At 41.0% G+C, this 21,805-nt stretch overlaps 2 protein-coding genes across 7 annotated transcripts in view; one reads left to right on the top strand and one right to left on the bottom strand.

Annotated features, from left to right (window-relative positions):
• The window catches only part of EIF5B (eukaryotic translation initiation factor 5B), a 36,704-nt gene extending 19,301 nt beyond the window's left edge, over nucleotides 1-17,403 (top strand). The window contains exons 9-24 of the mRNA XM_017818383.1: nucleotides 67-156; nucleotides 2,355-2,650; nucleotides 3,276-3,383; nucleotides 3,508-3,618; nucleotides 4,446-4,513; nucleotides 5,663-5,804; nucleotides 7,402-7,533; nucleotides 8,213-8,395; nucleotides 8,523-8,684; nucleotides 10,929-11,060; nucleotides 12,317-12,448; nucleotides 12,557-12,633; nucleotides 12,757-12,921; nucleotides 13,897-14,035; nucleotides 14,593-14,754; nucleotides 15,620-17,403. Of these exons, the coding sequence (XP_017673872.1) occupies nucleotides 67-156; nucleotides 2,355-2,650; nucleotides 3,276-3,383; nucleotides 3,508-3,618; nucleotides 4,446-4,513; nucleotides 5,663-5,804; nucleotides 7,402-7,533; nucleotides 8,213-8,395; nucleotides 8,523-8,684; nucleotides 10,929-11,060; nucleotides 12,317-12,448; nucleotides 12,557-12,633; nucleotides 12,757-12,921; nucleotides 13,897-14,035; nucleotides 14,593-14,754; nucleotides 15,620-15,727 (2,207 nt within the window). The 3' untranslated portion in view covers nucleotides 15,728-17,403. The remainder of the gene's footprint in view (nucleotides 1-66; nucleotides 157-2,354; nucleotides 2,651-3,275; nucleotides 3,384-3,507; nucleotides 3,619-4,445; nucleotides 4,514-5,662; nucleotides 5,805-7,401; nucleotides 7,534-8,212; nucleotides 8,396-8,522; nucleotides 8,685-10,928; nucleotides 11,061-12,316; nucleotides 12,449-12,556; nucleotides 12,634-12,756; nucleotides 12,922-13,896; nucleotides 14,036-14,592; nucleotides 14,755-15,619) is intronic.
• The window catches only part of REV1 (REV1, DNA directed polymerase), a 71,510-nt gene continuing 54,231 nt past the window's right edge, over nucleotides 4,527-21,805 (bottom strand). For 3 of the 6 annotated variants that reach the window (XM_017818377.1, XM_017818378.1, XM_017818382.1), the window contains 3 exons: nucleotides 21,511-21,613; nucleotides 19,920-19,986; nucleotides 16,844-16,974 (listed from right to left, as the gene is read on the bottom strand). In XM_017818377.1, coding sequence (XP_017673866.1) covers nucleotides 16,867-16,974; nucleotides 19,920-19,986; nucleotides 21,511-21,613 — 278 coding nt within the window. In that variant the 3' untranslated portion in view covers nucleotides 16,844-16,866. Of the gene's footprint in view, nucleotides 4,761-16,843; nucleotides 16,975-19,563; nucleotides 19,987-21,510; nucleotides 21,614-21,805 lie in introns of those variants that run through there. The other 3 variants (XM_017818380.1, XM_017818381.1, XM_017818379.1) reach the window with 2 other exon arrangements.

Here is a 21,805-nt window from a genome sequence, read left to right as displayed (position 1 = left end):
GGCATCTAAAAACGTTGTATGTTGCTGGACTGACTGTTTCTTTTCCTTTAACGTTGGATTTCTTAGTTTCAGAAGAAAAGGAGGAAGAGGATGAAACTGAAGATGCGGGCTTGGATGACTGGGAAGCTATGGTTAGTGATGAAGATGGAGAGAAAGGTGGGCATGTAAATACCAAATGTGTGCTTTTTCTGGTTAAGAGGTTTCTTTGGGCTGAGTTTTCTGTTTCTGTACAACACTATTTTATTTAGATTTTTCCTCCGCTCCAGTAGATAAATTGTGAGGTAAGGGATTATAAATAGATATAAGACCCTCTTCTCAAAGGCAGAGCTTTCAGAAGCTGCACAAATACTGCTTGAGACGACCCTTTGGAAATACTCATGGGTGTAGAGTTACCACCTAAAATAAATCAGTTGGAATTTTTTGTTCTTTTTTTATGGGACCAAAAATCCTCTTCTCTTAATATGTGCTTAAAACACATCTGGGAGTTCAGGGAAACTTTTACCTGGTGTTGTACTTCTCTAGTAATTGTTCCAAAGCCATAGGAGTTTCACTACAAAAATCTAGCAACATCTAGGAGATGTACCTTTGAGACAAGTTCTGAAGGAAGTGAGGGACAAAACGGTGTGAAGGTTAGTGGGCATGCATTATTGTAAGTTCTCTCCTGCAAGGAAAGACTGAGAGAATTGGGATTGTTCAACCTGGAAAAGAGAAGGCTTTGGGGTGACCTAATTGTGGCCTCTAGTACCTGAAGGGAGCCTACAAGAAAGATGGAGAGAGACTATTTACAAGAGTATGTAGTGACAGGACAAGGGGGAATGGATTCAAACTGAGAATAGGTTTAGTTTACATATTAGGAATAAATTCTTTACTGTGAGGGTGGTGAGACACTGGAACAGGTTGCTCAGAAAAGCTGTGGGTGCTCCATCTGTAGAAGTGCTCAAGGCTGGGCTGGATGGAACTCTGAGCATCCTGGTCTAGTGTCCCTGCCCATGGAGGTGGGGTTGGAAGAAGATGGTCTTTAAGATCCTTTCCAGCCCAAACTGTTCTGTGATTCTGTGATATGCTTCTTTCAGAGGCAGATGAGGGGGAAAAAAGGAAAGAATTACCAGAACATCCCTATTCCTGTGTATATATGCCAAAAGCCATATTCTGTCTGCACTCAACAGCAATTTTTATGGAGAACTTAGAGCTGCACAAGAGTCAGGAATAACTTCTCAGATATTTTCTTCCGGTTGGAGAAATGTGTATTGCTGTGAGCCGTCCTGAGCAGGAGTCACTTACTGGTCCTAGTGCTTCCATAATGTGTCTTCATTGGTTCCTATGCTCAAAGACTATTTATTCATCAAGTACTTTTATTTGCTCAGACCTGTACTTCTGACACCTGTGCTTTCAAGTGTGATACTTTATATACAGATATGTACAGCAGTATGGATTTCATTCCAACACAAGTGTGTTCCTGTGGTGCTGGACTGTTCTGCTTTGAGTTCTAAGGGCTGCTCAGACTGTTTTAGTCTGGCGCCACTGTCCTGGGGAGGACATAGCACTTCTTGCTGCTTAGATTTGAAGGCTCTGCCAGAAGAAGAGCTTTCCTGGGAATTGGATTTAGTGTATTACTAAGCTGATGGTCTTTTAGCATAGTAAGGAAACATAATCTCTAAGAGCAGTGAGCCTCCTAACAGCACTGTAAGGAGGAGAATGCATGGCTTTAAAGTGTTCCTTGTGTGTTCCAAGTGTTAGCTTGCCTCTTATGGTTTCTGAACTAATTGTAGATGGGACGCTTTCAAAGAAAGAAAATTACTTTTTGATAGTTCTTTTTCTTTGTTTACTGAAGAATTCCCCTGAAAAATATTAATCTTCTCTGAACAGTCTAAGAAAATGTTAAGATGAGATTCTTTTATAGGTGTAGGAGAGATCATTTATTCTAATTGTTATGTCTGCTTAAATGTGTGTTCCTGATCAGTAGTATGCAGAACCCATATAGGAATGAATTTGGAGTATTTTGGCTTTCTTTTTAAAGGTGTTGGTGCATTCATTCCTTTATGAAGTGCATACAGCTTTAAAGGATGTCATTTTGTCTGAGTATCTGCAAGTAAAGTCAAGCATAAATGTGCTGATATCATTCTTTCCCCCAGCCCAAACTCGCTCTGCTTGCCTGGATTCTAAACACAAGTCAGCAGCTCTAACCTTGAAACACTTTTACACTGCAAGTTGAAAAATTATCTTGACAAGCACTTATTGTATTACCTACTCTGTCCTCACTCTTCTTGAGTAGTCTCTCTTTTTACTTCTTGTTGCCGTCTCCCCCACAGCTATGAATTTAATAGAGAATTTTTACTTCATTTTTTTTTTGACAGAGAGCAAACCTGTTCACATTGAAGTCAAAGAACAAAATGAAGTGGATGAGGAAGAGGAGGAAGAAGATGAGGAGGAGGAAGAGGAAGAAGAGAGTGAAGAATCTGAAGACAGTGAAGGCAGTGAAGATGAGGATGAAAAGACTTCAGATGAGAGAGAGGCAGATTCCCAAGCTATTGGAAAACAATCTATGGAAAAAAAGACCAGCAAGGAAATCAGCTCTGATTCTGAATACGACTCTGACGATGACCGCACTAAGGAAGAGCGTGCTTATGACAAAGCTAAACGGAGAATTGAGGTATTAAGATACAGTCGGAGTCTTGTGTTGTATAAGAAACAACTTAATTTGCAGTTAATTGAAAAGCCTTTTTGTCAAATTTGTCAAAATGATGGCTGTGTCAGGACTAATGTTTAGGCAGGTTCAGAAATTGTGTTAATTAAGAAAAAAACACCTGGTTTTGTCTGAAGATGAAGTATTTGCTTTTAGGCAACTTGGCCACAAAGATGACAACTTCAGTGTTGTTCCTCTCCACCTCTCTCCCTCCTGGAGAAAGAGGCTTCTATCATTACAAGTAGATATTTCCAAGTTTTAAAAGGTGTGTTTAAACTGTTCAACACTTTTGTGGCTGCTGATGTTCTTGGTTTCTTCACCCAAGATACTTCTTCAGAATGCACCATCAACAAAGCTACATGTTAGTGGATATAATAACTTAGGCTGCTAGACTGTAACCAAAACCAACCAAACAAGAACTTATCTGTTAGTTGAAAATTTTTTCATTTGCCAAAAGAGGGATGACAGACCTTGAATTGCCTTGAAAATGTAAGTCCTGCAGTTAGCAATGTGTTTGTATGTATGTAATTAAGTCAAGAGGTGAGGTGTGGTTTCTGGTTTATGCTTACCAATTTTCGTGTCTTTTATATAGAAGCGACGAGCTGAAAACAGCAAAAATATGAACACTGAAAAGCTCAGAGCGCCAGTGATCTGTGTCCTGGGGCACGTAGACACGGGCAAGACCAAAATTTTAGATAAGGTAAGGTGTGGAGTGTGAAGGCACTGCATGTGTTTTTTTGGTTGAAGACAGAAATAATTAAAATGTGCTCAGAGAACTTCAGTCTCTTACATGTAAGTATTTCTGGTCTGTTTTTTGTCTTTAGCTTCGCCACACTCACGTGCAGGACAGTGAGGCTGGTGGTATCACTCAGCAGATTGGTGCAACTAATGTTCCCCTTGAAGCTATTAATGAGCAAACCAAGATGGTGAAAAATGTAAGTTGCAGCATTTCAACAACTGTTTCTTAAATATGAAATGTAAACTAATTAAGGCCGTGTGAGATTTCCTGACATGGACAGATGTCCTTATCCCCCATCTCTAATTTTTTTTTTTTTTTTTTATTTTTTAAATTCTTATCCTTCCCCCACCAAAGGGGAGGCTGTCTCGTTTTTCATTTTAGTTGATACATTTGGTTTCAATTAATGCATTGTCCTTTCTGCAGAAAAATATGCAAATACTGGTTACTCTGTTCTGGACAGTGCATATATGTCCATAGACTGCTTATTTGTCATTATTTTGATTGTAAATTGAGACTTTTTGAAATCTACTGAGTATATTTTCTGTTAAACTTACCCTTTGCTGTATGTGCTGGAATTGGGCCGGTACCTGGGTGATTCATTTTTGTGTTACAGAAATAGCAACTGTTCTGTATTGCTTGTTTTGGATACTATATCCTATTTTGCTTGCGGCAGCAGCTGACTGAAAAGCCTTAGTAGTGATGGCTTTTTCCAAGATTTTTTCAGTGTATTAAATATGTAAAGTGAGGGGAGAGGAGAAAATAATCAAGACAAGGATGATACTACCCTGTAGGCTGCCTTGTCTTACAGGTTTTAGCTTATGGCCACTTGATACCTAGGGGAATGTGCTACTTTAATATTGAAATGAGCTTTGGCTGATTTGGTTTATGAAGAGTGCTGGCCTTTCTTGATAAATGCGTCTGGATTTTTGAAGTGCAGGCTATCAGTAATATTGCCAGCTCTTATTTTGTTTGTTTTAATTCTTGTGCAATCTCTATAAGAGAACTAATATTTTGAAATGTTAGTTTGACAGAGAGAACATAAAAATTCCAGGCATGCTGATAATTGACACTCCAGGACATGAGTCTTTCAGGTAATGTTTTCTCACAATGTTGTACTTATCAGAAGTGACAACTAAAACATATTTTTAACAAAGTGCGAGGTTTTTGCCTAATTCATTGTGTTAGTCCTCACTTGAAAAAAAGCCGAACAAAACCAAACTGTAAAGTAGAGGAATAAGTGGATTTGCTTCATTTGCAGGTGCTTTTTATATCTGGTTAATTGCTGGCCTTTTATAGCTGATTAATTTTCTGTCTTCGTGCCAGTTGAGCCATGAATATCTGAAAAAGCATGTAAATAAATAGTTAGTGTACTAAGAGGAAAGACGGAAGCAGGAAGCTAGCTGGAGAAGGAAAGGTGAGGATTTCAGGTGACCTAAGTACTCTGCTATGAAAAATTAAAACTTCTGTCCTAATCTCTGGTTCATAGTGTCAATGTTAAGGTAACTGAGTTGGTAAGACTGGGAGTTACTAATTGCACAAATCATCTGAGTCTTAGCAGAGATCAGATACTGTCTGGGAACACCAGTGGCATGCAGGCAAGCCACTGAATCAGCTTTGAGGTTAAAATGTGGCATGCATAACTGAACTCACTGGGACGAAATCTCCAAACAGAAGGATTAAAAGTTAAGTATAAACTTCTGCAAGCTTTGAAATGCCATGTTGTGGGACACTTGTTAATGTCCAGATCAGTACCTTGGCATCTTACCACTTACAGTTCTTCCATCTTCTAGCCAGGTTTTGTTTGGCACCAAAGATGTGATAGTCTGTTTATATTGTCTAAAAAATATAACATTGTATACATAGTGCTTATGTAGCATTGTAAAAAAAAAAAAGGTCTTGTTCAGATTTTGCACTCCTGTATTTCACTTTAACTGTCCTAATTCTTGCTCAGAAAATGATCAGAACATGTCTTACATGATAAAAATATATAATAATATGAGAACTATTGGGAGAATAATAGTTTCTTATTTTTGCTTACACATACTTTAATAAATTCTATTAAATTTGCAAAGTGTCATTTGAACACTTTTTTTATATAGGTTCCATTTTTGAGGGGAAATAACTACTTGATCAGCTTTAGCTTTTTGTTTGTCAGTGCAAGTTTGACATTGTACTTAGTGTTTTTATTAAAATTCTGTTGCTACATTACTGATTTTTTTTCCTGTCTTTTAATGCCACAGCAATCTAAGAAATAGAGGAAGCTCACTTTGTGATATTGCTATACTTGTAGTTGACATCATGCATGGTTTGGAGCCACAGACAATTGAATCACTAAATCTGTTGAAATCAAAGAAATGCCCCTTTATAGTAGCTCTCAACAAGGTAGGATAGCTTTTTATTCTAATAGTGTATATACACTTTCTCTATGCTAAAAGTGTATTTGGCATTTGACAATTGTCTGTTTTCTTCCTTGAACTGGAATTTTTTGTGTGAAGTCTGAAGTGGTGGTTCTAGGATCCTGTGTTTGTAATTTTTGTGTCCTTGATACCACAATGGCTTTACAGGAGCTTTGCAGAACAGTCAGTTCTTCTTGGAATCCTTACTGATGAATTTTGTTTACCTTATGTAACTTCTGTATATGATTTGCACTTCTGGAAGTTGTACTTCAGTTGTGGGGTTTTTTTTTCCCTTATATGGATTTTTGTACATTTTCTGATAAAATTCACACACAAGCTTCAAGTTGAAAAGTCACACTTCATTTTAGCCACTGATACTTGTTAGTTTGACTTGAAGACAAGCTGACTTTAAGCCCTTGGAGTAGTAATATTGATCACTGGTGCAAAGTGTTTTGGGCTTTGCAATATTAAATGGTAAAGTAGCTAGTTACTTTCAGCCCTGTTTTTAGAAATCCTGTCCATGAGAAATTATGCTGCCTGTTTGTGATGACTTGATGAATTACATATAATTCATATGAACATATAGATGAATTATATATGTGGAAATTACTCGTGTCCAATGACTTTGGAAGCCATCTGACATGCTGACAGAGAACTGTCAGAACTATTCATGTGCAGTGTAAAAATTGCAGTATACTTCAAAAAATGAAAGGAGTATTAAGACTGAAGGTGGTTGAGGAGGCCATTATCTCATCACTGAAAACAGCTACTTTTTTAAAAGAACCCAAACAACCTACTGGATGGAGAGGTGTTAAGGCCTTATGGCAGAACAGTAGAGAGTTCAGTCTCAGACATGAAGACCCAAATACGTTTCACCGCTGTCACAGGCCTACAGTGAACCTGAGATTAAATAGCTGAAAGTTCTTGCATTTCAAGTTATAATTGTATTTATTTGACTAGGTTATAATCTGTTTTCTTAAGATGTAATTTTGATTTTGTACAAATGTAATAGTTTCTTGGACTAAGTTGGTCCTGCTTTGGAAACTTACTTAGTTTCTTAAGTACACAGTCATGTCTTTTGAACAACTCACTGTGGTCCCTTTTCTGTAGCAACACAGGAAATGGTCCAAATTCAATAATAAGTTTTAAAAGTTCTATGTAAAACTAGTACAGTCTCTTTTTGGGGGGGGGGGAAAAACTCAACACCTCATGATTTTGGAGGTTTTTTTGTGTGTTTTGTGAAGCTATACATGGCTCTCTTTCTTCTGAATGTTTAAGATAAAACTTGATGTAATTAATGCATATAAACCTTTTCCATATGAACCTAGATTATTATAGCTTGAATTTTTAAAACCTGAAGTAGTATCGCTATTCTAAAATGATGTCTGACTTTGGGTAAATACACAAACAGAGCTAAATATAGCAGCTAAAGCAAATAAAAAAGATTTAATTTGATTACTGGAGTGGATAGATGGCTGGCTAAGTTGGTTGGTTGGTAAAGTATTTCTCACTGATAATGTGGCATAAGCATAAAGATGCCCTTTAGTAAGCTGCATAAGATGACCTACTGCTGTATTTTCAAGATTGATAGGTTATATGACTGGAAAAAAAGTCCAGACACAGATGTAGCTGTCACCTTAAAGAAGCAGAAGAAGAATACGAAAGATGAATTCGAAGAACGTGCAAAAGCTATCATAGTAGAATTTGCAAAACAGGTAGGTTGGAATATTCAAGGTTCTTTGCTTAACAAAAGTGATAGTAAATGGGGTGGGTGGGTGGTGTGGTTTGTGTGTGTGTGTTTGTTTTGGGGTTGTGCATGTTTTTTATTTTGTTTTGTTTTTTCCCTCTTCCACAAAACAACTTAGAATATCAGAAGAAAACTGTTGCATCTCCTCTGACACATTGGTGTTTACCTCTCATAAAACAAACTCCACTGTTGTTACATTAATCCGTTTTAACTGCTTCATCCTTAAAAGTGTTAGTTTGGAGAAAAGTAGCTAATTGCTGTGCATGGTCAATGGAGTCATGAATAGCAGATGAAGTTTTATGTCCCTGTTCTTTTTCTTTTTGGGAATAGCCCAAGAGAATCTCATCTGTGTCTTTTTCCCTTGGATGCTGGCAGGGTATGAATCACATCAGTTCTCGGAACTTCTTTTGTTGATGACATACAGTGCTGTGTAGAAGCTAGATGGGCTAATTAGCTTTGTAGAGTTATCCCACACTGCTTCCAAGTGTGGATTGAGGATTCATGTTCCATAGCATACTGTCAGTAACAGTGTTGGTTTTTTACATTGGCCTTTAAAAAATGCGGTGGTACTTGACTGGGGTTGAATGTTTCTGTTAATACTGGTACGTATATGTTTTTCCCTGTGTAACTGTTAATCCTGATTGCAGGGCTTGAACGCTGCCTTGTTTTATGAGAATAAGGATCCCCGCACTTTTGTTTCTCTTGTACCTACCTCTGCTCACACAGGGGATGGCATGGGAAGCCTGATAGCTCTTCTTGTGGAGCTCACGCAAACTATGCTGACTAAGAGGCTGGCTGAGTGTCAGGAGCTGAGAGCTCAAGTCATGGAGGTAATTCAGCAGCTCTTCCTTGAAATTCATACAGAAATTTCTCCCTTCCCTGCCTCTTTCTTTATGGTAAAAAATTGTATGTTTGAAGTCCTTAAATAGGGAGTAACTTTTTTCCCCTTTCATTCAGGTTAAAGCTCTGCCAGGCATGGGCACTACCATAGATGTTATTCTGATTAATGGACGCCTGAAAGAAGGAGACACCATTATTGTTCCTGGAGTAGAAGGTCCTATAGTGACTCAGATTAGAGGTCTTCTGCTACCTCCTCCTATGAAGGAGCTACGAGTTAAGGTATGGCAGCTGGTTTTAGTGTACTGGCATTTAAAACCAGGAAAAAATAAATCAAACTTTATGAAAAATGAGAATGTAGTAGAGTTCAGCTATATTAGCAGTATCTAAAGGTGGCTTCAAGGGAAAGACAGCACACATCTGGTGTTTTTCTGTGAATGTACTTGTATGTACCTATTGGGGTGTGTGTGTTGTTACGATAGTGGCAAAGAAAAGGATCAAGGAATTATCTTGCAGTGAGGATTAGGATGTGCATGCTTTAATAAGGGATTTGAGCACGTGGCTACATGTGAGAGGGAGATACCCATCTTAAATGGAAACTGGAGTGTACTGTTACAGTGACTTCTGAGTTCAAGTTACATCATTAGTGAAAATGTTTTTTTTAGTAACAAAAATAATATACACTTAGGTTTGAGAAAAGCGAACAAGTGAGTTTCTGGGCTTGGTTGGTGAGTGGCAGTAACCAGGACTTCTGCAGAATCTGTAGCCTCTTGACATTTTTAAGAGTTGTTGGAAGTTTTGCTGCCTTAGTCTTAATAGCCTGAGGAGAGACACTGAAATAAGGAGGTGACGCAGAAACAAAAGGCTATAAATAAATTGATAAATATATTAAGATTCATGCATACAATTCAAACATGATTAAAAGAGCTGCTCTGATTTTTCCTGCTTAAAAGTATCTGGACAGATTTTGTTTAAGGCAAAAAACTCCACACAGATAACCTAGGTGAATGTAATAGGATAGGCCTTAAAGGTTTGGTTCAGAGGTGTAAAACTAGTGTCCCTGCAGACCGCTGTAGTCCTTGGTGTTTAATCTAGTTCCATCCTGCAAATGTAGATACTCTTGTAAGTAATACTAATAATTGCGGGGCCCCGGGTTGGTGTTGGTGTTCTCCTTCCGCTGTGAGATTGTTGTTGCCTCAGAGGTGCTGAAGGATGCAGTATTGGTGCTGAGGTGGAATCCAAGCAAGATCCTCTTGACCTGCTTTAAGTAGAAAGACAAGCCCTTCTTTCCGCTTGGCCGGCTTATTGGCTGTGGGGTGGGACAGTTGCCTTGGCAAATCTAAGGCTTCGCAGCTTTACGGTAATACCTTGGTAATGGCTACAGAGGGACAAAAGGGAAATGGATGTTTATGCTTAGGTTTTGTTCTCTGCTTGGTTGGAAGCTGGTGAATGTTTTTCTACCGTGAGGAATGAATTGAAAGCGTTTCCACCCATTTGCTTCCCTTTATTTGAAAGCAGAAGATAAACTGGTGTGTGAAACTCCTAGGGACTCCAGGATTTTTTTTGGGGACTGAATAGCAACGTAATGTAACAGGTTCCCATCAACAACATCTTCAGATGATTTTCTGTCCTTTGGTGGGAGATGGAGCACAGGGTATCAGCATCATGATGAACACTGGATTTGGGAACTAGAGCTGGGCAAGTAGATCCAGGGTAGCTGTTGGGTTTTTTTGAAGCAGACAGTGAGAATGCATTTTGATTCAGCTTGTTAATGCAGAATTGTCATCCTTGAAATAAGACCCACATTTTGGGGTGGAGGGCTAAAGAATAGAGGCTTGCAGGAACAAAGTTCTTCCTGAGGAAGGAAGCTGCCTTGCAGTTATAAGAAAAGGATTGGACATGTAAACAAAAGAAATGAAGAAACAAACCAGAAAATACTTCCAACATCGATTTAAAGATCTTCAGAAATAACTGGTTTTGTCGTGCCTTGGGGCCATGCCCTGAGTGTGGAGAGATCTTCAAGGTTCCCCTGGATGGGGAGGAGCACCTGGGAAACTGAGTGTGGAACTATGCTGGACAAGAGGCCTTTAGCGGGAGAGTGAGACAGCTCTTCCTGCACAAGAACTTGGGCTGTGTATCAGCTAAGCTTTAGTGCTTTTGTTGAGGTGTTGGCATCTTCCCCTCACTTCGCTATGGATTTATTAGCGAGTAGCTGCCTATTGCTGCTTGCACTTTTCTGGCCTATGTTTATCTTTGGCCCCGTTCTCTGTTTTTAGAGGATTTCCCTGTGCCCTGCCCCTCTTAGCAGTGGTGCAGGAGTATCTGAAGGGAGAGGAGCGTGCAGACAGGAACATGGAAATGCAAAGCAGAGACAGTCACTGATGAAAGATGGGAGGTGCCGGACTTCAGTGTCATGCTCTCGGCTGTGCTTGTGGGTTGCAGTTTCTTCAGCTGCTCAGCACTGCGTTGTGTTGCTGTGCTCCATTGACTTGAACTCTTTGCTAGTGTGTATAATCTCTTTTTCAGAACCAATATGAGAAGCACAAAGAGGTTGTTGCTGCTCAAGGTGTGAAGATTCTTGGGAAAGATTTGGAAAAAACGTTGGCTGGTTTGCCACTGCTTGTAGCTTATAAAGAGGATGAAGTCCCAGTCCTCAAGGTGAGGTGGCTAATGTTGAAATACAACACACTGAGGGTAACTTGAGTTCTCTGGTGATGAAACTCATTCAAATGTTGAGAGCTCAGTATACAAATAACTGGCTTTTTTGGTTCCTTTAAAAACTGCTGTAACGTGCTGTAGCCTCGTGCCCATGTGAAGCTTTAGTGATGAGATGTCTTTAGTGTCTTGACCATTAGCTTTTTCCCTGGTATTTTGCTGGGGTGTCTCTTCTGGTAGAATGAGATGTGAAAACAAGTATCATGCCATAGTTTGACTGTTAATTACTGATTTTGTATTTGTAGTAATTTATGCATATATTCTAGTTACATTATATTAGGTACGTATCTGCTAGTAGAGTTCTTTAAACTGTCATAATTGCAAAGCTGATTTAAGACTCGCGTAATTTCTTTTCTGACTTAAAAAGTTGTGGAGAGGATGTAGCTATCCTAAAACCAAAATTGTGGTGAGATGCTACTGTTCTCCAAAGGCAGAAAATTATTTTGAAATTACTAACACACAAGGTTTCTTTTACTTTTAACCGTAGTTTTACTTTAGTCTTCTGTCTACTTATTTGTGCCTCTAAAGGGACGTTAAACTTTTTGGATGTCCAAACACAGACCTAGTTGCTGGGTACATACAAGAATGTATATAAAGTGTACTGCTAGGAGCAGATCCGTGGTGGCCTCAAGTAAATGGCAACACCCATTTATCTGCCAGAGGAAGAGATGGAAGTGCTTGGGTTTAAAAGGCATGGGCTCTGAGAAATGTGATTTTGACTCCTCTGAAAGCAGCAAAATGGCCTTGCTGCTCTTGCATCCTGTTTTGTACCCAGGCCTAAAGAGAGTTCAGGGTCCTTTCCAGCTCATGGCTTTAGGAGTCAGCTTTTCCTATTAATCCTCAGGCAGCCACAGGCATCAGCACACACGGAGTGTTTGCTCAGCCCTGCCAGCAGACAGGGGAGAGCGATGTGCATTCTGCAGACTCCCAAGATGGGCATTTGCTCTGTTTTATGTGATCACCTTCTTGCAAAATCCTCAGGTCTAGTTCAGCTCAGGCTTTTCTAATGCCAGAAACAATCACAGTGTCTCACAGGGCTCTGTATGACTTACACTGCAAGTCTGAGTTGGGACCTATCAGTATGGCTGTTACATACTTTTACCAGCTCATGAACAGGAAGATTTTGTATCCTGAGGCATAAATAGCAAGAGAACTAAAATTTCCTTTTTCTCTCTTTTATTTTTTTTTTTCTTCTAAAGGATGAACTAATACATGAACTGAAGCAAACACTGAATGCAATCAAATTAGAAGAGAAAGGTGTTTATGTCCAGGCTTCTACTTTAGGCTCTTTAGAGGCATTACTTGAATTTCTTAAAACGTCAGAAGTGCCAGTAAGTACTTCTGTGCTGTATCTGATGTTATTGGTTCTGTGTTTTAGTCACTGTTTCCTTTTGACTTGGCAAGTTTAGTGACTGGATTTATGTGGCTTTCTTCAACAGTATTCAGGAATTAATATAGGTCCTGTCCATAAAAAAGATGTTATGAAGGCATCAGTTATGTTGGAGCATGACCCACAGTAAGTAACTTTGCTTTACTCTGTTGATAAATGTGCGGTGGTGCTGCAGGAAGGCCCAGTGCCCTCCTTAGCTCTGGTTCTGTGCTCTGTCTGGTAACCTGTTGGACTCACTCTTCCCTACAGGTATGCCGTCATTCTGGCATTCGACGTGAGGATTGAACGTGATGCACAGGAAATGGCTGATAGTTTAGGAGTGCGTATCTTTAGTGCTGAAATAATTTATCATTTATTTGATGCCTTCACAAAGTATAGGCAAGACTACAAAAAACAGAAACAAGAGGAATTCAAGTAAGTATGAGCAGTCATATTCTGGATGCTTCCCAAGTAAGTGTGTTGCTTATTTTAGTATACATGAAACTGCATTTTACCTCTTGTTTCCTTGTTATTACTTAGTGATGGGAAAGAAGGGGAGGGTAGAACTATAAATTTTCAAGAATTCAGCGCTCCAGACTAACTGTTTACATCTGGGTTAGGCATAGTAGGGTGAGAGCTGTGAAAGCTGTGCAGCAGGTACAAGATTCAGCTAGAACTGTTATGTAACATGGAGTATTTTTATTAAGGTTTGCTTGCTATACTTGGCTTCTGTTCCTAATTTCTGACAGATGGGTTAGCCTTGCAGACTAAGAAAATAAGACTGAAGGGATTTGGATTCTATTGTTTTATATTTATGCAATTCCAGTGTAGAGGGCTTCATTCTGACTGCAGTAACATGAATATGCAGTCATTTAAGGATTTATAAGGACCCAAAATAAATTTTTGGAATCATGTGTCATTGGGTGATCCTCAGTAAACTAAGACAGTCAAAATAAATTAAAATGTATTTCATTTCATATTGATCCCAATTTGAGTTTGTATACTTCAGCATTTAAATGTATTTGTTCACTTTACAAACAAAAATCTTGAAATTTTTTGAGTCCTTGTGATGGGTTAAGGCAGCAGTATTTCTATTCCTGTGCTCTTCTGCAGTTGTTATTATACTGTAAAATTCCTACTCCTTCAGTCGTGGTCTAAGTTGAGCGCCCAAGCCTGTTAAAAGTAAAATCCATGCCAGCCATGCTTGATTATTGTTCCTGTAGTTCTTGAAGATCAGCTATTGACTGGAATTAGCAAGTTTGGAAAAGAGATTTTTTCCTGCTTGATTTTTTTCCCCAAGTGACACTCTTAGAATAAATGCCCAAGAATTGTGGGAGAAGGCAGAGCTGTTAATGCTACATACGCTGTTCCAGTCTCTCCTTCCAAGTGCCTTTTCTTGTCATCTTCCAGGCACATAGCAGTGTTTCCATGCAAGTTGAAAATCCTCCCTCAGTTCATTTTCAACTCTCGTGACCCAATAGTGATGGGTGTCGTTGTGGAGGCCGGCCAGGTGAAGCAGGGGACTCCCATGTGTGTACCCAGCAAAAATGTAAGTAAGCACCTCTTCCCAGGGGATGTTTGATCCACCTGGTAATTCCTGAGATGAGGCACCGTGGAATGTTTGCGCGCCTTTCCCCAGTGTGCAGATTTCTGGTAGGAGATGAGGTTCAGACTTGAAGATCAGATCTCTCTTCTGGGGATCAAGGACCTAATTGCTCTCTGCCAGCAGAGTTGAGCCCTGCAGCTGGACACAGGAAGTGTGGCTGGAAGGTACCTGCCTGAGAGCCGTCCTCCTTCCCCACTGCCAGTTCTGTGCTCGAGTAACGAGCACAGTTGACTTCCCCCCTCCTTAGCTACCAGGAATGACAACTCCCACCACCTCGAGATAACCAGTAGATATCCCAGATGAGCTATGGGTGGTTGATGTTGCCCTTTTTGGTACGGAGCACTTGCTGTGCCATGTTTTGCTTTGCCTACGCTGAGGTGGCAGTTCCACCAGTGCTGTGCTTCCTGCAGCAAGTCTGTGTGTATAAACGGGAGTTTAGGGAAGGGTGTGTGCACAGGGGGTTTGTGGATGTGTCTTACAGCTGCTTCATTGCATTACAGTTCGTTGAAATTGGAATAGTTACAAGCATTGAAATAAACCATAAACCAGTGGATGTTGCAAAGAAAGGTCAAGAAGTATGTGTTAAAATAGAACCTATTCCTGGGGAATCACCTAAAATGTATGGACGACATTTTGAAGCAACAGATATCCTCGTCAGTAAGGTAAGAGCAATCTCTGTTTTTGGAGAGGGCTGAGGACAGAGTGGCAGCTTGCTTGAAGTGGAACTGTTGCATGAAGCCTAAAAAACATGCAAGGAGCTTCCTCTTGGAGACTGACAGACACTTCGAACACAGTATGTGTGTGGCATCGTTCAGCTGAGTTCCCTGTAGCCTTAGTTTGAGGTCTGTAGTGGTGTCCCTGGAGAGGCCCGAAGGAGTGATGGGCTGCAGCTGAAATACCTTGTAGCTCCCAGCACCCAAGAGGGTAAAATGCTACACTCGCTGTTCGCAAACCATTGTCCGTAGCTGGTGCTCAGCAGTCCCCGAGAGCATCACAGCTGGTGTTGGGAATCGTGCAATAAATAGCTGCCCTAATTCTGGAACACTGGACTTGGATGGGGAGATGATCACTTGCTCAGTCTTTTGCTGTTGGATGCAAAGCCACAGCTTTCCCCACTCCCAACTGCTTTAGTCACCATGTTTTAAGACACCCCCGCCACACACATGCTGGGGGCATGTGCCCACAAATGAGGGGTGAGTAGGGCCTGGGATAGGGACAGGGAGGGGGTGCTGGTCCTGTGGGCCCTGGTAGAAGCAGGAGACCTCTCCAGTTCTTGCTTTACTGCATAAGGGTGCAATTGTCTGTCCATCTGCAGAGACAGACCACATAAGGGATGTGATGAGAAGAGAAATGAAGGGAAATGAATGGGATGGTCATACAGCTGATCAGTGGCAAACCTGGGATTAGAACGAGCTGGCCTGCTGTGCAGACTGATGCCCTTTCTTCAGATTGTTTCCAGTGTACTAAACCTGCCTTTAATACACTTGCATATGTGTGTTTCTGATGAGATTGTCTTGTGTGTTACAGATCAGTCGTCAGTCCATCGATGCTTTGAAGGACTGGTTCAGGGATGAGATGCAGAAGTCTGACTGGCAGCTTATAGTAGAACTGAAGAAAGTGTTTGAAATCATCTAGATAACTTTTTACAGCAACGGGGAGGCAGGAATAAATGCACTCTTCCTGTTCTAAAAAAGTTACCAACAAAGTCGTATATTAAAGACAGTGTTGGATATATGTTTGGGAGGAAAATATGTGGGTAAAATGTTTTCCATGAGAAACCAAGAAATTTACACTGGTTTGACAGTGGTCAATTTACATGTTCCCATGGTTCCAATGTGCCTGTTCACCTCTCCTACTGCCCTTCCTAATACTGGCTGCTGTTTTAAAGTTTGCCCTTCCTTCTCTCACACCTTCCTTCCACCCTTTGTCCCTCCCTCTCTCCAAAATAAAATAAATTGAATTTTTATTACAGAACTAAAGCTCTTTCACTTTTCTACTGATGAGAGCAGTACTGCAGTATTTGATTAACCAAGCTTCTGCAGACTTTGTGATTCTCGGGACATTTTTGATGTAAGAAGTACTTCTTTATTTATGCATACCTCTTCCCTTGACTTTCTTTTCCAACATTCTGCTTTGTGCCTATAGAAATTTTTTTAAATAGAAAATTAGGCAGTTGGATATCTCTGTACTTGCTTTGTGTGAAACAATGTTGTAAAGCATAGCCGCCCACCTTTTACTGCTTGTACAGTTCATGGAAGTCAACCTGTAATCATTATAATGCAGAGCCACAAATAAAGGAGATGGACAGAGTGTAGCCCATTTGTTTTACAGTTTGCTTCAATAATCACAGTTTCACTCCATGGGCTGTGGCAGTTGTGGAAAGGCCAGGAGGGGCCCTCTTGCCTCTCTCTGCTTGGCAAAATGATGGAGGCACATTCCAGCAAAGGCATCTCTTCCTCTGGCTGCACTTCCCCCTGCAGTGTGTGCAGGGTGCTGATGTCAGCGTTCCTGAAGCACTGGAGTGGCAGGCCAGGTGTTTAGCATGGCACAACTCCCGGAGGAGTTCAGGTCTGGCATCTCTTCTCCAGCTGCTGCTCAGAGCGGTGTCAGTACCTGTGAACAGCTGCCTGCCAGGGAGCTGCGCCTTGGGATGCTGCATCAGAGCTGTTGGGGCATCTGACACCGTGGGACTGAACCAGCTCCGAACTGGATGATGTTTGTCATGACCAGGAGTCAGCCTGTAATCCCAGCATCTTCCTACCTTACCTTCCCCTCTACCGTCCTGCTGGATGACAGCTTGATGTATTCCTATGCAGGCTGTCTGTGGGTATCTTACAGCTCATGGTGACAGGAGCAAAACAAGCACTCTTCAAAAGCACAAACTGAAACAAAATCAAGAAGGATCTTTCACACAGCCGAGATTTTTAGCATTTAAGATATTCACAAGAGTTTAACTTGCAACAAGCAGTTTGATCAGGTTTCTTCTGTCACTTAGATTACTTTTTTTGTTGGAAAAATCTGAATGTTATAATTGGGATTGTGTGGACTCCATTACAAAGGAACATTTAATAACTCACCTCCTTTGCAAATGGAATTTAATTTACCAGAATTTTTTTTTTGTTAGACTTCAAACTTGCCATTGAAAAGGATGTTTTCAATATGGTTGGGGTGTGGTGCAAATTCCCGTCGCTGGGTGAACAGAATTATCAGAGGGAGAAGACTGCATTTATTTAATTGTTAACATTTTCTTTTGCAAACTATGCAATCATGAAAACTACACTAATAAAGTTCTTAAAAACATAGATGTCAAACACTGTGGTCTCGATGTATTCTTGATTGTTTCCTCAAAGGTGGAAGGGTGTTGTTCCCACAGGGAAAAAGACTGTGCTACTTTGGTGGCTTCCTGCTGGGGAACTTAATAAAATATGTAAAATACCTTCACTAAAAGACTTAAGGAAGCAGATGACTGTTGTTATATTTAAGGGTTTGGAACAGGGATCACAAAGAAAGTAAGTATAACTACAACTGTCCTGACCTAACGTTACGTAACTGTCTTTTAAAGATGGGACGCTGAAAGACCTAAACAAGAAACTAACAGAAATTTAGATAACTTGATTTAGGTAATGTAGACATGTATCTGCAAATTGATGCAAGTGTTTATATACATGGATCAGATCCCCCCGGCCTTCCCAAGGCTGAACAGTCCCAGCTCTCAGCCTCTCCTGGTATTATGGAAGAAGCTCCACTCCCTTAGGCACCTTTGTGGCCTGTGTTGGGATTGCTTTGTATGTCCAAGTCTCTTGTACCGAGGAAGCAGCACTGGACACAGCACTGCAGGTGTGTTGTGCTAGTGCTGAGCAGAGTGGAATAATCTCTTCCCTTGGCTTCCTGGAGATGTTGTTTCCCATGCATCCTCGGAGGCTCTCAGCTGCCTTTGGTGCAAGGGACTCTTGCCATCCCAGACAACCCCAGGGCCTTACATGCTGAGCTGTTCTCCAGCACCTGGCCCCCAGTGCTGGGGGTGCTCCTCCCTGGGAGCAGAACCTGGCACTTTGCTGAACTTCACAGGGTTCCAGCAGCCTGTTGGTCTCCAGAAGCAGCACCCCCTGCTCTGTCATATCGGCCCATCTTTTGTCATCAGCAAACGTGCTGAGGGTGCCCTGCCCCACCATCCAGGTCATTGACAAAGATGATGAATGACTGACCTAGTGCTGACTATGGGCACCACTTGGGTCTGGCCTCTAGTAGACTTTGTGCCCTGACCACCATGCCAAGGCCTGCCTGCCCAGGTAGTTTTCAATCCACTTCTCTCTCTCTCTCTCCCGCCTGTACTTCATCAGCTTGTCCATGAGGATGTTACAGATCATACGAAAAGCCTTACTGAAGTCAAGGGAAATGACATTCTGCTCTTCCCTCATCCATCACTTGGCTGTAGAAGGCTGCCAGGTTGGTACCTCTCCCCGTGTGCATTACCAGGAAGCCACAGGCACAACCTAAAGCTAAAAGCTGCTGTCACTCCTGTAACCTGTGCTGCAGCCAGTGATGTGACTGCAGTGGCCTCTGCTCCAGCTGCACTGTCAACTGCAGCTAATCTGAGTGCAGCAGCTCCTGCCCTGTGCTAGGGGAGATGCTTCCAACTAAGCCAGTGGTGCAAATCCTGCTCCTGCTCCAGTTTGCATTCCAGCTGTCAATTCTACACCCAGGTGGTCCCCCACCCCTTGAGGACTATGTTGGATACTTCTCCACAGCTCTGTCATTTCTTCAGAAAACGAAGAGATTTTTCCTACCACCCAGGTTTTCTTCAAGTGGTCTTCATTCTTTCCAGGCACCTGAACAGCCTTGCTTCAACATACTGGGCCAAATACAACTGTACGAGGTTGGTGCACACCTGGCAAAAGCAGACTTGCCCAAAACACAACCTGCAGAGATGCAAACACATCCCCTACCAGGGACACAAGAGCTGGGGCAATTTATTTCACTTCTGCTACTCACTACAACCTATTTTGCAATGTTGCAGAAAAGAGACACTGGCTGGGAAGAACTGCAGTATTCTATAAGTGGCTCTGTCTTGAGCAGGAGCAATGCAGCGGACAGATGGAGCTTAAACAATGCTCCAGGTCAGCTATTCCTTCGCAGGGCTGCTTTTGGGTGCCTTGTTCTCTGACAGAAGCACATGTGTCCAGAGGCTTCAGCAGACACTGTGTGCTTTGGGAGTGGCTGGGCCACTCTGCTTTGAGTCTTTGAAGGATGAAACTGAAAATGAACTAGTATTCTTCTCTCAGCTTAAAATCTGTAATAAAGTCAGTGTAGAAGAAACAAAACGTGGCCAGGTGCACGTACAGCAGCCTCCTCCACATGTCAAGGCAGTACCTCTGTGCAGAACTTTGTGAAATTAATCAAAGCTGCAGCTTCAATAAAAGGAATTCACTATATTCAAACTGAAGCATCACAAAATAGAATCAGTACAAAAATATACATACAGTTCTTTATTAAACAACTGTAAACACTTCACTGTAAAAATCCATAAAACTTTATAAACAAACATTTTGTAAATAGATTCTATACTACAATAAAAGAATTTTAACACAATTATTTACATGCAATACTGACAAATTTGGCACTTTCTGAAAAGAAATGTACAAAACACTTTCTTGTTTAAAAAGAAATTTGAAATTATAAAAACTCAGGGCATTACTATCATGCACTTTGCAAATACCTCACAAGCACTTATGGCACAGCTAGCAGAGAGCTCCAGGCTCCCATCAAGCTCTTTACTACAAGTTCAGATAACTTTTAATGTGCTTCCATAAGTTTGTTGTAAAACTACCTGAACATTGTCAAGAATGAAGTCAAATGCCATATTCCAAACTGATTCCACAGATGACTGCATTAACCTGAAGGAAGAAGAGAGTGAAAATTACCATTACAGAACCAGTTTTTTTTACAATCAGCTTTGGTCTTCACAAGGTCATAGCAGTTCACCACGAATGGTATTTTCATTCAATTCTGGTAAAGCCCTCCCTATTTAAATACACCAAGTCTTACATAATGCCACAGACTCCTCTGCCATCCATTGGTGAAATTTCTGGTGTGGGCAGTGTCACAGCAGGTTGTAAACACTCACGTTTGGCAGTGCTGTGAGCCTGTGATCGGGTGACCTTCCACCAATTTCATACTGGAGATCAGAAATTACAGGCTTCTGGACCCTCATCTTTCCTTCCTCATTCCAAGACAGAAATGCTATTTCTCTTTTTCCAACAAATGCCAAGAGCGATGGACACAATTAAATAACAGGTTTTGGGGGCACTAACACAGTGTTTACTGCTAAGAACAGAACCAAATCATGGAGGCCCATGGAGAGCTAAGAGTTACCTCTATGACTCAGCTGCCACTAGAAGCACATTAAGGAAATGCCCAAGGAAAACAAAGTAGCTCTGCACTCTCAAAACCTCCTTCTAGATCACTCATTGCAGGAGAGCAGAGGGTTCCTACATTTAGAGCTTTAGAGGACGTAACATTGGTATCATATGGACAAGTGCACATCATCCAGCTCCTGATTCCTTCTCCTACACTTATTACAGGGCCTTGCAGAGACGCTGCCATCGGTACAGAGCCCATATACAGGGACCAGGAATGGGACGTGATGCTTTCTGAAGAGTTTTATAAAGAATTTACTATACCACATTCATAAAACAGTTCATTGCACTGTGTGTTTTGCATTTTCTAGGGCCTAAAGACTTCCCCATAATACAAAAGCCTCGTGAAGTTTCTACATTGCTGTAATCTTTTAGGTATTGATTATTCTGTGAAATATATATTTTTCAGATCTAAAACACAGAAAGCTGAGCTCTACAGTTAAGCACCAGTTAGTAAGCAATTTGGGCCTCCTGACTCATGGGAAGAGTAATAACAGCGTAATAACTAAGTAATAGGAATCAATTCAATAAGTTGGAGGTGAGACAGGATCTGGATACAGCAAGAGAATGAAATCAGGTCTAAGGTGCCATGAAAAATTAACAAAAACAGGATAAAAAAAAGGGACAATGCTGATGAAAACTACATCCTTTGTCTAGAAACAAAAGACTTGCCCAGAGAGAAGTTATGGATGCCCCATCCCTTGAAGTGTTCAAGGCCAGACTGGATGGGGCTTTGAACAACCTGGTTTAGTGGAAGGCGTCCTTGTCCATGGCAGGTGGTTGGAACTAGGTAATCTCTAAGGCCCCTTCCAACTCAAACCACTCTGTGACTCTAAGAACTACTACTAAGTGCTACCCCAGTTTTTAAATAAAATTTAAGCTTAAAATATTTACACTCATCAGTGGAATGTCCAATGGGCTTGTGGCCTCACAGTGAAGCATCTACTGTATAAATATTAAAAAAATAGTCTAAAATGTCACAAGTACTAGCAATGAAGTTACCTTTTCATGTATTTAACAACCAGATCTAACTTTTCCAAATCTTTTTCTTCTATTAGATCAGTACAATACTTCACAACCTGTAGAATGTCTTCTTCCATAGGATCTGTAATACAAAATCATTAAAAAAAATGATATCTTTTGTCTAAGTATACTCAAAATATAATCACAGAATAACGGGAATATGACAGAAAGAAATTCTGCACTGTCAGGGCCTCAGGGGCCAACCTAACAATTGCTGTATTCCCACATGACCCCCCAACATCAGAAGTTGTGCACATCACAGGACTGCAAGGTC

This window comes from Lepidothrix coronata, unplaced genomic scaffold (genome assembly GCF_001604755.1).
Source record: "Lepidothrix coronata isolate B3197 unplaced genomic scaffold, Lepidothrix_coronata-1.0 Scaffold68, whole genome shotgun sequence".
Lineage (NCBI taxonomy): Eukaryota > Metazoa > Chordata > Aves > Passeriformes > Pipridae > Lepidothrix > Lepidothrix coronata.
Note: the sequence above shows the minus strand (reverse complement) of the source record. Positions and strands in the feature narration are given on the sequence as shown.